The 14,107-nt window shown below is 43.9% G+C and overlaps 1 protein-coding gene across 1 annotated transcript; it reads left to right on the forward strand.

Annotated features, from left to right (window-relative positions):
* The first annotated feature begins 3,061 nt into the window (after positions 1 to 3,061).
* PSMB4 (proteasome 20S subunit beta 4) lies at positions 3,062 to 10,859 on the forward strand. The gene is made up of 8 exons (XM_078874475.1): positions 3,062 to 3,215; positions 5,460 to 5,666; positions 6,446 to 6,529; positions 6,763 to 6,825; positions 7,596 to 7,677; positions 9,268 to 9,384; positions 9,983 to 10,071; positions 10,608 to 10,859. The coding sequence occupies exons 1-8, from the start codon at positions 3,103 to 3,105 to the stop codon at positions 10,618 to 10,620; spliced, it is 768 nt and encodes a 255-aa protein (XP_078730601.1). The 5' UTR covers positions 3,062 to 3,102; the 3' UTR covers positions 10,621 to 10,859.
* Positions 10,860 to 14,107: the final 3,248 nt, after the last annotated feature.

Consider the following 14,107-nt stretch of genomic DNA (forward strand, 5'->3'; position numbering starts at 1 on the left):
ATTTTGTTTGGTAATAACCTTCGTTTACGACCGTCAATTACCACGTTTGTTTGTCGTGAAATATCCCTTAAGGACCCCCCACCCCCTCTACTACTGTACCCGTTCTCTGCAATATCAATGTGATTTTTTGTGCCTGTTGTTATTCGTTGTTGCTGATGTGCTCATGCGCCACGGAAATCCCTTGTCAAAATAGTCGGGTAACTGAGCTAGAAACGGAATCGTAATCAAAATCAACTCGATGCAGAGCGCAGTGGTCTGGGTCGGAGGACTGGAGGTTTGTGAATCCCGTGTGTGTAATCGTCTCTGTCGAATGTGCGGCTGGGTGGCGGTGGAGGCATTTGGTTGAGGTTAGAGTTTTATCAAGCTCGGCAAACGCTTATTATGTCTCAGCGACATCATCGGAATCCTAAGTTGTAATAATACTAATTTAAAATTACAATGATGCAATTGAGTGAATAATGTGCCAAAGGATGCGTAACTAGGACGCAATGTGATCCAACTAAGGACGATGTTGATGATGAACATTACGGCAATCATCAACACGCCGCCACGCGCTGCAGGCTGCATCAGCTGATGCTCGTTCTAGCGTCCACGGAGGAACAGTGTTGATGATCATGATGATGGTGGTGATAGTGATGTTGGTGATGATGGTGAGTGATCATGATGATGATGGTGATAGTTCTATTGATAATGATTCTGATCATGAAGATGTGATCATGAGAACGATGATGATGATGATAATCAAGCTTAAAATGTTGACAACATCATGATTATAATGGCGGTCATGATGATGACAATGATTTCGATTATAAGCTTTCGTGACTGCAGGGATTCATCTTCTTGGTTCTTTCTGTAAAGTCACGTTCTTCACCTGAGGACGGCTGCTTGCGTTGTGGCCGAAACGTCGTGAGAATTTTTATTGTATTATCTTTTATTATTATTATTTTATTATTTCCCTTCTACGTGACTTTACCGAAAGAACCAAGAAGATGACAATGATAATTATGCTATTCATGCTGCTGCTTTACGATATAATGCAGATAGCAATCATGATGCTAATGATTATGTGATCAGGATGACAGTGATTTCTTTCTAGAAATGTTTATTCATTGAAGATGATGGATGATGACAGTAGTAATGGTGTTCACGATGACGGGAAATTATGAATGATGATGATTATGTCAGCAGCCTTGTGATCGAAGGCGTGCCATGCCACAGCACTATACAAATTGTCGTATATAAATACTAACTAAATAAACTGATAGACACGGCGTCTCGGTCAAAAGGACGGCATAATCTCATAGCTCCTCACTGCACGGCTCAAAGATTCACTAACCGTGTTGGGGGCCGTATTCGTGGCTGCTGCTGGGATGCACAACGTCGAAGGGAAAGGCACCAGCCCCACACGAGACATCTCTTTCGACTTAAGACGGTGGTGGAAATTACACATCCCCCTAGAGAATCATCTATCCATCTATCCACGGGATAAACAAGCACTGATTTGCCGCAAAGTGGTACTTATTGTATCGATCCTCACTAGATGATGGGCTGGGTGGCAATTAAATGGTATTTAAAAGATCCGCCATGTCAACTAGAGTTACAGACCTCTACGTGGCCAGGAGATGGAGGGATTAGCAATGGATTCTTATTCCGTTTGTACAGAGAGTGGTATCGACTGGGATGGGTGTTGGGTTTCCTCCATCACAATGCCCAACTCACACACCCCCACCCCCCCATTAACAATGGAATTGGCCAAACATCCCAAATAAAAGAGGGCCTTCCTGAAAATGAGTCTTGAATCTCGGTGAAGCTTTCCAGCCAGTGGCCTCGTAACGACATTATCAGCTCAGGGGGTGCGTCAACGGATCAATATTTTTCGATTTAAAACTTTCGTGACTGCAGGGATTCATCTTCTTGGTTCTTTCGGTAAAATCACGTAGAAGGGAAATAATAAAATAATAAAAATAAAACATAATAAAATAATTCTCACGACGTTTCGGCCACAACGCAAGCAGCCGTCATTCAGACGCTGTCTCCCCGACAGACCTGGTCTTCACCTGAGGACGGCTGCTTGCGTTGTGGCCGAAACGTCGTGAGAATTATTTAACTATGTTTTATTTTTATTATTTTATTATTTCCCTTCTACGTGACTTCACCGAAAGAACCAAGAAGATGGGTCAATATTTGATTTGTCTCGCACGGTCGCTTCCTAGGCCCCTCTCGCCTAATCACACTATTAAACACGTGTTTGTTATTTTACGCTGTTGTTGAAAATATATCCCATGGTGGTTGTCAAGGGGGCCCCAACTCGTCGCTTTGCCCACCACTCGTTATGCTACTGGTTCCAGAAGACCGACAGCGTCCTCGTTCATCATCAATCCACTGATTGACGCCTCGCAAAACAAACTTTCACGTATAGTGTTGTGCAAATGTGCTCATGACCGAATCATCCAGAAATGTCTGGATCTCATCGGATCTCGGAAGATCAGCGGGGTTGAGTCTGGAAGGTGCTTTAAACTGCTTTTTGTGTTTAGTTTGTTGTCCTTCCCCCGCACCTCCGATTAGCACGGTTGGCCAAGTACGGTGCGAAAGAAGTTCAACACACATATACAAACACGGGCGCCCATCGTGCACATAATCAACCCGCCCCTCTATCTCCATATAAGGAGTGGGGGGTGACGTCATAGCCAACACGCCCCTCTATCTCCATATAAGGAGTGGGGGGGGGCGTCAAAGTCAACCCGCCCCTCTATCTCCATATAAGGAGTGGGGGGGGGGAGCGTCATAGTCAACACGCCCCTCTATCTCCATATAAGGAGTGGGGGTGACGTCATTGTCAACCCGCCCCTCTTTCTCCATATAAGGAGTAGGGGGGGGTGTCATAATCAACCCGCCCCTTTATCTCCATATAAGGAGTAGGGGGGGCGACATTGTCAACACGCCCCTCTATCTCCATATAAGGAGTAGGGGGGGGCGTCATAGTCAACCCGCCCCTCTATCTCCATATAAGGAGTGGGGGGGGGTCAAAGTTAACACGCCCCTCGATCTCCATATAAGGAGTGGGGGGTGACGTCACGTGCGACCGGCTCAGAGAAAGCAGACATGGCGCAGATGTGGAGTTCGGCCTCCGGAGGCCTTTCCGCGCTTCCCGGCGCCTTCTACTCGCTCCCCGGGGCCGGCGCGGCCGCGGCCCTCGGGCCCGCGAGGCACACGCTGTAAGTGAGAGGACACGGGACAGATGAGGGGGGTGGTGACGGTGGGAGGAAACCGGGAGATACAGCGAGAGATCAATGGACTGCGTCCTCGACTAGCTTTGTCATGCAGGCCCGATGGGGCCTCTTGTCAAGGGGTTCCCCTAAACTGCGTCGGTCTCGATCTATCCACTGCTGGATGACGCCTTGTCCGTGCTGTCTGTCGTAGGGGATGTTTGGCAGGACATACTTCACCATACTGGGCCGGTGCGAGTTTGTCACTCGCTACTGAGGTTAGCCTTGGCCCGGAATCAAACTCGTGTGGCCATGTGAGCCGCTCCACCTTCGCGTGATCTATAAGGATATTTATTGTTACATTAAACACCTCTGCAGTTAAATTAACAATCGTCGCACGTAATATTTATTGTCCGTTGCTAGAGGAAGGCCTTCCGAAGTCGCCATCTGTTATACAATTATAATAATCCGTCTACGTTCAGGGGTCTGAAAGCAACATTTACAAGAAGGGCCGTTTTTTCGAATTCTGTAAAAAAAAAACCCCCTCAGGATTTCAAGAGCCGCAATGCTGCACCGTGTGGTGAATACGAGAGTCGGTGGTGGTCCTTGTTAAATAGGCGTCACGAAGCGGTCCTTAAAGAGCTCCCGAGTGGCGGGGTTGTCGACTACCGCTTTAGAACGTGGTTTTTTGTTGTTGTAGCAAAATAAAAACGTCTGCCCGTAAGGGGGGCGGGGAGGGAAGCTAAAGGAGCCACAAGGGGGCAGCCGCAGGTTGCAGACTCCTGGTCGAGCGCCTTCGCGAGACGATGACATCGCTCCCGGCCCCGCGGTTGATGTCCTCGCCAGCGTTTTCTTGGTTCTTTCGGTAAAGTCACGGAGATAGAAAATAAAAATAACGGATGAAAAGAATACAATTAAAAATTTTAACATCGTGGGTTTTTTGCTTTTATTTTCTATTTTATTTTATTAAATTGTATTATCTGTTATTTTTATTTTACATCTACGTGACTTTACCGAAAGAACCAAGAATATGAATTCCCGCAGTCACGAAAGTTTTAAGTCAAAATTTAGTCCTCGAGCGCGTTTCACTCCTTTGTCACTCTGCCGTTAATCTCTAGCGATCGCGAGGCATTATACCTTCCAGCGACGCATCCTAGCGGAATTACTTAAGGAGGGAATTAAACGCCTTGAGGGATTTCCCTTAACTCGCTGCCTTAAATGGTAAACTCAGGTGTTTTCCCCCCCTATTATGTACGTATGTAGAGCTTCTTGCGCACCGTACGTAGCCAACTGTGTGAATCGGGGGTACGGGGAAGGACAACAAACTAAACACAAAGCAGTTCTAAATATCGATTTCGTGACTGCAGGGATTCATCTTGGTTCTTTCGGTAAAATCACGTAGAAGGGAAATAATAAAATAATAAAAATAAAACATAAAATAATTCTCACGACGTTTCGGCCACAACGCAAGCAACCGTCCTCAGGTGAAGAACAGGTCTGTCGGAAAGAAACAAGAAGACACTTGTAAATAAATAAGATAGTAGTGTATGCATCGTCTCAGCCTGGTCACTGCGCACTTGATTTGGTGGACATCCTCTTGGAACGCGTCCAAGAGGATAAATCGCCGATAAGGGGCCATCCATTTAGTCGGTACGCAAAGATCTGTCAACTTGACGCCTTACTCTCTCCCTGTACGCACGCGTACTTATTACACCCCCCACCTGCGTACGTACGCTTGACGCACCCCCCCCCCCCAATCCTATTGAACGGCCGATATTTAATCCACGCAGAAACGATCAAGGATTAATAATATTAACGTGTTTAAGCAAACGGATAGTCCACCGCCGGACTATCTAACTCATTTGAAGGCCAATGTAGACAAATTTATATCGAGGCTTCATCCCCCGTTTCCTATGCGTACATTGTCAGTAGACCCCCCTCCCCCATACGCAAGCGTAGAATTTGGGTTAACTCCCCCTCGATGCTTACGTACTAAATGGATGGCCCCTAAGATGGAGCAATTTAAAGAAGACATTTAATGTGCGAGTGCATTGTTGCATCGCAAAATCGTGAGAGGTGGTGGTGGCTTGGGGAGGCATTTATCCAAAAGGGGATTGACCATGGCCGATGATGATTATGACTTTATTTGTCTAAATTCCGTCCCTGAATGTGGACACTTTGTGGAACTTCCTCGTGTATCGACAAGAGAAGTGCGAATGAAGTTGAATTTGACATTCTCCACGTGTTTTTCAGAAACCCCATGGTGGCCGGGGCGTCCGTACTGGGCATCAAGTTCAATGGCGGGGTGCTTGTGGCGGCTGACATGCTGGGCTCGTATGGCTCGCTTGCCCGCTTCCGCAACATCTCCCGCCTCATGGCGGTCAACGACAAGACCTTGCTGGGGGCATCGGGCGACTACGCCGACTTCCAGTACCTCAAGGATGTCCTGGAGCAGATGGTGTAAGTGGAAAGTGGCATGTCTCGTTGTTGTGTTTGTTTTGTAACCATTTGTTGAATTTTGACTTGAAACTTTCGTGACTGCAGGAATTCATATTCTTGGTTCTTTCCATAAAGTCACTTAGATAGAAAACCAAAAATTTTAAATGCAAATAATACAATTTAAATAAGATATGTAAATGTGTTTTTTTGCTTTTATTATTTTCAATGTATTATTTTTTATTTTATTTTTTCTATCTACGTGACTTGACCGAAAGAACCAAGAATATAACCATTTGTTGCTTTTTCGAGCCCAGTGTAATTCCAAACATCCATCTTGCATACTTGTCAACCCCTTATCATTGCCCTACCTTATTACAGACAAATTCAGACCTTATTGGTCACCCCGTGCCTTAATAAATCTCAACGTTGATCCTACAAAGTCCTATCACAAGGGAGAAACACAAACAAATAGACAATTTTTTTGTCCATATTGAAAAGGCTGTACACCGTATGGACCTGAAAACTATATAAGAATACGGGTAAACAACAGGTTGACAGGTATGCATCTTGCCATGCTTATTTGTACACTTTAAAAATATTGTTTAATTTGCTTTGATCGGTGTCCATATTTCCATGTGTCTTAGCAGGCACGATGCATTGATTTAAAACTGTCTTCTGTGGTACATTGTCATATTCCATCTCATTTTTTAATTTAAGTCTTCCAAAAGCGGTCCATCTTTGCTGTTCTTCACCTTTCTCTCTGCATATTATTGCTTCTAAGCATTTAATTGTGGTTGCAGGATTGACGATCAGGTGTTGGAGGATGGACACTACTACACCCCCAAGGCCATTCACTCCTGGCTTACCCGGGTGATGTACAACAGGTAAAGCCCAACCTCCACATCCAGAGTTACAGCATTTGCCCCAACAGTCTGTTAAAGGCCATATGCGGAATCTTTTCTGTATGCGTGGTCATGTTTATGGTCGCTCTCTTCCAAGGATTTTTGTTCGAAATTTGCGTTTAATCTCCATTCAGCAGGAGATCTGCTACTCCTGTTGTCTTTTGACTGTATGTTTGTGTTTGGGATGCCTCCTCACATGGCGGTTTGTTCACCAGGAGGAGCAAATTCAATCCACTGTGGAACACGATCGTGGTTGGAGGCTTCCACAAAGGGGAGAGGTGAGCTGAGCTTTTGCACCACATCAGTCAATGCTATATTGGGGCCCGAGTGTCGGGGTGGTGCGTTTTAAAAGATCTTGTGTAGCGGCACCCCAACGACAAAATCACCTGGAATGTGCCCGATCTCGTCAGATCTTGGAAACTAAGCAGGGTTGTGCTTGGATAGTGCTAGGATGGGTGACCGCCCTTGCATCAACATATTCTTAGGTTTTTTCGGTAAAGTCACGTAGGTAAAAAATTTAAATTAATAAAAGTAAAATAAAAATAAAATAGAAAATAAAAATCACGACGTTTCGGAGGCAACACAAGCTTCCGTCTTCAGGTGGGACCATCACAGCACGATAGCTGTATCACTTTGAAGACGGAAGCTTGTGTTGCCTCCGAAACATCGTGATTTTATTTTTATTTTACTTTTATTAATTTTAATTTTTTACCTACGTGACTTTACCGAAAAAACCTAAGAATATGAATCCTTGCAGTCACGAAAGCTTCAAATCTTGCATCAACAATTTGTCCTTATGATTGCAGGGTCATGTTTGTTGGCAGCAGAGAGCAATGCTGCGTAATTAATTGTTGACGTGTACTTTTACACTCCTACATTTACACTGCCTGTCTTTACCAACCCACAAGAATTAGTTTGGTGAGGCACGATCATATAACCACCCCACGACCCACAGCTTGAGGAGACCCTCTTCCACTCGTGGACTGTCAAGAGGTGTGTACGTGCTCACACGTGTAACGATGCACTGTGGTCGTTCCCTTGTGTGCAGTTTCCTTGGCTACGTGGACAAGCTGGGTGTGGCTTACGAGTCTCCCGTCGTGGCGACAGGATTCGGAGCTTACCTGGCCTTGGTATGATCTGAAGAACCAGGGGCTTAATTGTGTGTGTGGCATACTTGGACGCTGCCCTTTGGAGGTCATGTGTGAAAGATGGGTGAGGGCCAATTGGCGAGACAGATATTTGAATGGTCTTCCCATGTCCGGTGATTGTGGAATACTGCAAGGGCAGAGCTTGGTGGTTGCTTGTCTACTGTGCAGCATCTGCGGGATCTGACAGAGGGTAGAATGTGTGGTGACATCAGCGGATTTGGCCATGGTAACATCTTGATCTTGAGTGATTGCTCTGCACGTAACCGTTAGAACAACACATGGGAGGGGCGGCAACCTCCTCCATAAATGGGAAATTAAAGAGTTTCCTAATTGCCACTTGTGAAGTGTGATCCATCACTCGTCACGCTGTGTTGTATGGGTCTGAGTATATGGGTATTTGTGTGAGTCAGTGGGTCGCTGGCTATTCAAACCTGATCTCTACCCTTGTCAATGTTGTTATCGCCACACGACACAGGACATGGGTCGATAAGAGTCTATGTACGTCTACTCGGCTCTATATCAGTGTCTGCGAGTATCCATAATTGAGGAATTAAGCAGTCGCCTAATTGAGACTGCGGTGAAGTGCAATCAATCACCAACGTCACCGGTCATTACCCAATCCCACGCTTTTGCAGGAGGTACAAATGGAATCCATCTGGTGACCCCAGGTGCCATTGATTTGCTTTCCAAACTCAAAATATGCAGTTTTAAACTCTTTTGAAAAGAACTGAGAAGACTGTCTGCATCCAGTGAAAAAGCAATTCCAGTATTTGTTAAAACATTTTTGCCAAACTGCATTGCCATTGCTGCATAAGTAACAAAACCTCAACTCGTTCATCAATGCTTTGGGGGAAGAACCGTTGCCTCAAACGTCACTTGACATTTTTCACGGCAGTTTCTCAGTCTTCTGAGACAGTTTTAACCATGACTGCCTGTGCTTTTTTTGCCCGTATTAGTATTGAACTGCGTGTTCTGGTGTTGGTTTGTTTGGATGTTGGTATGACGTGGTTTGTTAGCATTGGTGTGTTAGTCTTGGTATGGTATGTTGATGTGAGTGTTGATGTTTTCTTGGTATTGACCGGTTTGGTCGCCTTTATTGATGTGTTTGTTGGCAGGCCTCGTAGTTTGATTGTGTTAGTGTTGTGTCAGTACTGAAGGGTTGCGTTGATGTTGGTTTTATTACCAGTGTTCCTGTGGATGTATGGATACGTTGGATTGATCAATTATGTTGGTGCTGGTGCGCTCATGTCTTGGTGTCAGTGTTAGTTTGATTGTGTTGGTGGGAGTGGTCTTTTTGTGTTGGTTTGATCAACTGTATGGATGTTGATTTGTGGTAAGATTGTATTGTGACTGTTAGTGTGACTCTTTCGTGCCAGTTTCATTGAGTTTGTGAGTGTGTGTTGGTTCTATTGATGTTGGTATTGGCTTGATTGTCCGTGTTGATATTCGTTCCACCGACTGTTGGTGCAGGCTTGACTGCTTGCAATGGTATGAGAGTTTGTATGGTTGATATTTGTTAGCGACCTGAATAAACGATTCGTATGATGTGTGTGCCCCTGTATTCTCGTCCAGCCTCTCTTGAGGGACGAGCAAGAGAAGAATCCAGACATGTCCCAGCAGGAGGCCATGGAGATCATGGAACGCTGCCTCAAGATCCTCTATTACCGTGACGCTCGTTCCTACAACAAGGTGAGTCCCACGTTCACGATTTGTCCCCTTGCGTGGCTCCCAGCAGACCTCTCGTCCTGCGAGGCCATCCTATCATTCACGCTCATGGATTACTCTGAACGTGTTCCAGCGCGGAATTGCCTGAAGGAGTACTTAATCATTTAGTAAGGACAGTCAATTGGTATGAGTTAGTTTTTAAATCCTTTATATTAAGTTCACTTGCTTGCTTGCTTGCTTACGACCGTGCAAATCTTTCGGTCGTTTTTTAACCCACTTCCCGTGATCCAATGGAGCTGACATTTTTCACACAGACTCGTTGTGCGTGACAATGTATTTTCGTGAAAAAAAAATCCAAAATTTTACACCTTTTAGGAAAATAATATATATTTAATTACCAATTGCTTAATGGTGGCAGACAATCATCTGACCCATAGGTGGCAGCCATCTCAAGCCAGAGAACGAGAGGACTCTAGCCGCCCGTTTCAAAGACCAATGTGGGCTGGGTTGTGGCCCATTGAACACGCATATAAAGGATTTATAGTGAAAAACAATGTTTTTACGGGTTAGTTTTTTTAGTGTTGCGTTGTTAATGTGCATCTATCTTGTTATCGTGTCGCAGTATGAGGTAGCGGTGGTGACGAAGGAGGGCTCCAAGGTGCTGCCCCCCGCCACCCTGGAGACCAACTGGGACATTGCCCACATGATCAAGTGAGTGCTGGAACAGCTGCGAATGTACAGAGTATGTATGTTGAACTACTTTGGTACTGTACGTAACCAACTGCTAATCGGAGGTTTTCACACATGACATAAACCTGCCACCTCATTTGCTATTAACAGGCTTGTTCTTTTTAATGGGCGTCATGTGCGTTCCGTAAAAGCCTCCTTTCGTAATAATAAAATTAACTAGAATCGTAATTAAATTTTGGGTTAGGCCGCATAATCATGTTCGCAATATTTATGCCCATGAATACCTCCAGCGCCCGACAACCAAATAAATAAAATTGTCACTTGCACAAGCATTGAATGAGCCATGTTATTCTTGTTTTAGCTCACCGGTAAGTTGAGGAACAATTTCCACAACCAAATGTAGCAATTGGATGTGATGTTTTGCTTGAAACTACATCAATCATTTTCAGGTGAGAGACCAGGAGGTAATTCTGACTTCCTGATCATAATATTGGCAACAAAAACCTTCATATCAAGATATAACTAATATGTTTGTGTGTTCTTGTGTTGTGTTGCAGGGGATTTGAATGAGGATCTCTGTTGGATGCGTGCGTTCCTGGCTATAGTTTGTGGGGGTGGTGAAAAGATACCCGATGCAGATTGGATATTGGAGTTTATTTTTATTTCCAGGATGATGTTTGTTTTTTCACAAGTTGTATGCGAGTATAAGTTGTCCAATACGCGGGTCCTAGAGAAGCCCTACTTTTGCAACGTGAAAACAAAAAATGTACCTGACTGCGGCGTTAATAATAAACCCATTCAATTACGAAGTCTTGTTGTGAATTCATTTGTGGGTGCATGCAGTGATACAAGGCTACCACTAGGGAGCAGTGTTCGACAGCCCCAGTTCACAATGCCCATGACTGCCCAGTCACAATGATGTAGTTTTGCTGTTTAATGATCACTGGATGTGCAGTCAGCTCCATTGTAAACAGTGTAATCCGGTGAGGTGGTAATACACTAGTTAGTGCAGTCCGACAGATCCTACACGGAGTTCAATTATTGGCTATGGTTAACAGTGGAGCATGATGTCTGAACTGATTCTGAGCTCCCTCTTTCCTGAACACACACTGACCAGCAAAGTGGTTTATGGTCAAACAGCCCCCGTGAGAAACATCATGTGGACAGCATTTAATCCAGCAGTGGATGGACATAGGGATTGTGCACAGGCCAGTACGGTGTGGGTCCGTTAACCTTCTCTTGCCTCTCGCCCAAGGTCACCCCATCAGTGACCCAATCAGCCACCCAATACATCATGTGCTTGTACAGCACATTTGTCAATCCACTGCTGGATGAGGGCCTCTGCCCCATGCTGTGCTGGGTACACCTCACCACGCTGGTTGGTGCAGGTTAGTGAAGGCGGGGAGCATAGACGGAGCATCGTCCAAATACATTCACCATCGTGTAATTTGCAACAGCACTGCACCAAGCCTGTACCCACATCTCCATAAATATCCAATGTACCTTACATGTGATTTTATAAGAGAGCCAATACGATACTTGTTGCTATGGCAGGAAAATTGTATGACCATCTTGTCAGGATATTTCCTGTAAGCTCTAAAACTAGTTGGTACAAAACATATCGTTCAGTTTTTCTGAAACCACAATGGCCACATCTGTAAAACATTTCGATAATGACAGCTACAGTAAGCTTAAAATATATTTTTATGAATCATGATCAGAATGGTATCGTATTACAATCCATGGTTTAAAAGTTGTCGAATAAATGTGACAACATTGTTTATCAAGGAAATGCCTCAGTATCTCAACTTTTTCAAGAGGGTCCTAGGTTTTTGTAATAGGTGGTGATGTTGCCAATTGTATAATTTGCTGGTAACATTTCAGCATTGGGATGTTTTTCCATTTCTAGTTATGTTGTATGTTTTTGTTTTAGCCATTGGATGAAACTGGAAGAAAACTACTCAGAACAGGGGGAGAACATTTATACATACAAACTCCACGCAGAAAGGTGCCCGAGTCAGGAATTGAACCCAGGCCCTTGTTGTTTTGCGGCACAAGTGTTGCCGCTACACCAATCTTGTCGTCTTGACGTGAATTTTAATCGTGAGATGTGGAGACACTCATATAGCAGTGGATAAATCACGGCTGACGATTGCTTAGGATGTACATGTTGAAACTGATAATGGTGGAAGATTAAAGATTCTTACTCTTAGGTTTTTTGGTAAAGTCACGTAGGTAAAAAAAAAAACATTAAAATTAATGAAAGTAAAATAAAAAATCACGACGTTTCGGAGGCAACACAAGCTTCCGTCTTCAGGTGGAACCGTCACAGCACGATAGCTGTATCAAGTAAAGAAATTCCAAGAGACCCGACCTTGTGTTGCCTCCGAAACGTCGTGATTTTTTATTTCACTTTTATTAATTTTATTTTTACCTAAGTGACTTTACCATAAAAATCTAAGAGTATTAATCATTGCAGTCACGAAAGCTTCAAATCTAGAAGTAGAGATTTTATTTACAACTTCTCCTTGAACAGAACACAACCCAGATGTTAGCCACGCTTTTAAGTATTTTCTCAAATATCTAGAAAGCAGACGTGTGACGTGGTTTCTCCAAAGTTATTCACAGTGATCATCCAGCAGTGGATTGACCATGGCTAGTGATGTCGATTGGGAATCACTTTATTATATTTAGTAAATTTTTCGATTTAAAGCTTTCGTGACTGCAAGGATTCATCTTCTTGGTTCTTTCGGTAAAGTCACGTAGAAGGGAAATAATAAAATAATAAAAATACAACAATACAATTCTCACGTTTCGACCTGTTCTTCACCTGAGGACGGCTGCTTGCGTTGTGGCCGAAACGTCGTGAGAATTGTATTTTATTATGTTTTATTTTTACTATTTTATTATTTCCCTTCTACGTGACTTTACCGAAAGAACCAAGAAGATATATTTAGTAACTTTGGTTACGATTTTTCACTCCAATTATTTGCGTGTCCAGATAGTCCCCGAGTTACGATGGTCCGACTTACGATATTTCGATCTTACGATCGCGATACGATACGTTCAATGCATGTTAAAAGTTTTTACAGCAGATAGGATTGTTTCCTGAAAAAAACTTTCTACTAAATTGCAGTTCATATAGGTAGGCTAAGAATTGACCTTGTTTTTTTTACTTTACATTTTACTGTGCAATACAGTATTGTAATTAATAAATGCATACAGTATATAGTTTAGTACGGTACTGTAAATTGCTCTGTTTTGCTAAATCACCACAATTCTTCAAGACTCCTGGGTAGGCTAGGCCATCTTCGACTTACGATATTTTTGTCGTAACGCATCTCCATCGTAAGCAGAGGACTACCTGTATCGACTGCTTTGTTTGTATTGACTGGACATCTGTGGCAAAGAGCTTCAGAGCTCATCGGATTCTAAATAAAAATTCTGATTCTTATTCTATGGTTCTTTCGGTAAAGTCACGTAGATCGAAAAAAATAATAACAATCAAATAATAAAAAATAAAGTGAATAGAAATAAATGAAATATCACTTCATTTAAAATTTTATTATTTTATTGTTATTTTTTTTCCTTTTCTATCTACGTGACTTTACCGAAAGAACCATACACCAAAGTTTTAAGTAAAACAATTATGATTCTTAATTCCTACGCTTACTCGGTGTCGATAAAATCGCGTTAAGAGCAAGAATCTATTAACATTGCCCAGAGAAGCATCGGAATCTAAATCATAACACCGTAATCGAAATCGATTTTAGCACTATGTATATATCAAACGGAATCGATCTCTCTTATTCAACACCCGATATCGATCCGTAACAGGGGTGGTGCGTTAGACGCGGGGTGGGCGGGCTGGGGGGGGGGTGTGTCGGAAGCCGCGTGACGTCACGCGTGCGCGCGCGACTTCCGAATCCCCGCGGCGTTGACCAATCGCGACGAGGAAGGCTTCGCTTCTCCTCGAGAAGCTGACCAATGGCAGCTCGGCGTTTGCGGCGGGGTGGGGGGGGTATTGGTGGGGGGTGGGGGTGGGGGTGTGGGCGGA

Source organism: Lampetra fluviatilis, chromosome 39 (assembly GCF_964198595.1).
Source record: "Lampetra fluviatilis chromosome 39, kcLamFluv1.1, whole genome shotgun sequence".
Taxonomy (NCBI): Eukaryota; Metazoa; Chordata; class Hyperoartia; order Petromyzontiformes; family Petromyzontidae; genus Lampetra; species Lampetra fluviatilis.

Excerpts from the sequence above, each read along its gene's own strand:
- PSMB4 (XM_078874475.1), top strand. The coding sequence starts at position 3,103 with ATGGCGCAGATGTGGAGTTCGGCCTCCGGAGGCCTTTCCGCGCTTCCC. Across the intron at positions 6,530-6,762 it reads ACCCGGGTGATGTACAACAG|GAGGAGCAAATTCAATCCAC; the intron begins GTAAAGCCCAAC and ends TTTGTTCACCAG. Across the intron at positions 6,826-7,595 it reads GGCTTCCACAAAGGGGAGAG|TTTCCTTGGCTACGTGGACA; the intron begins GTGAGCTGAGCT and ends CCTTGTGTGCAG.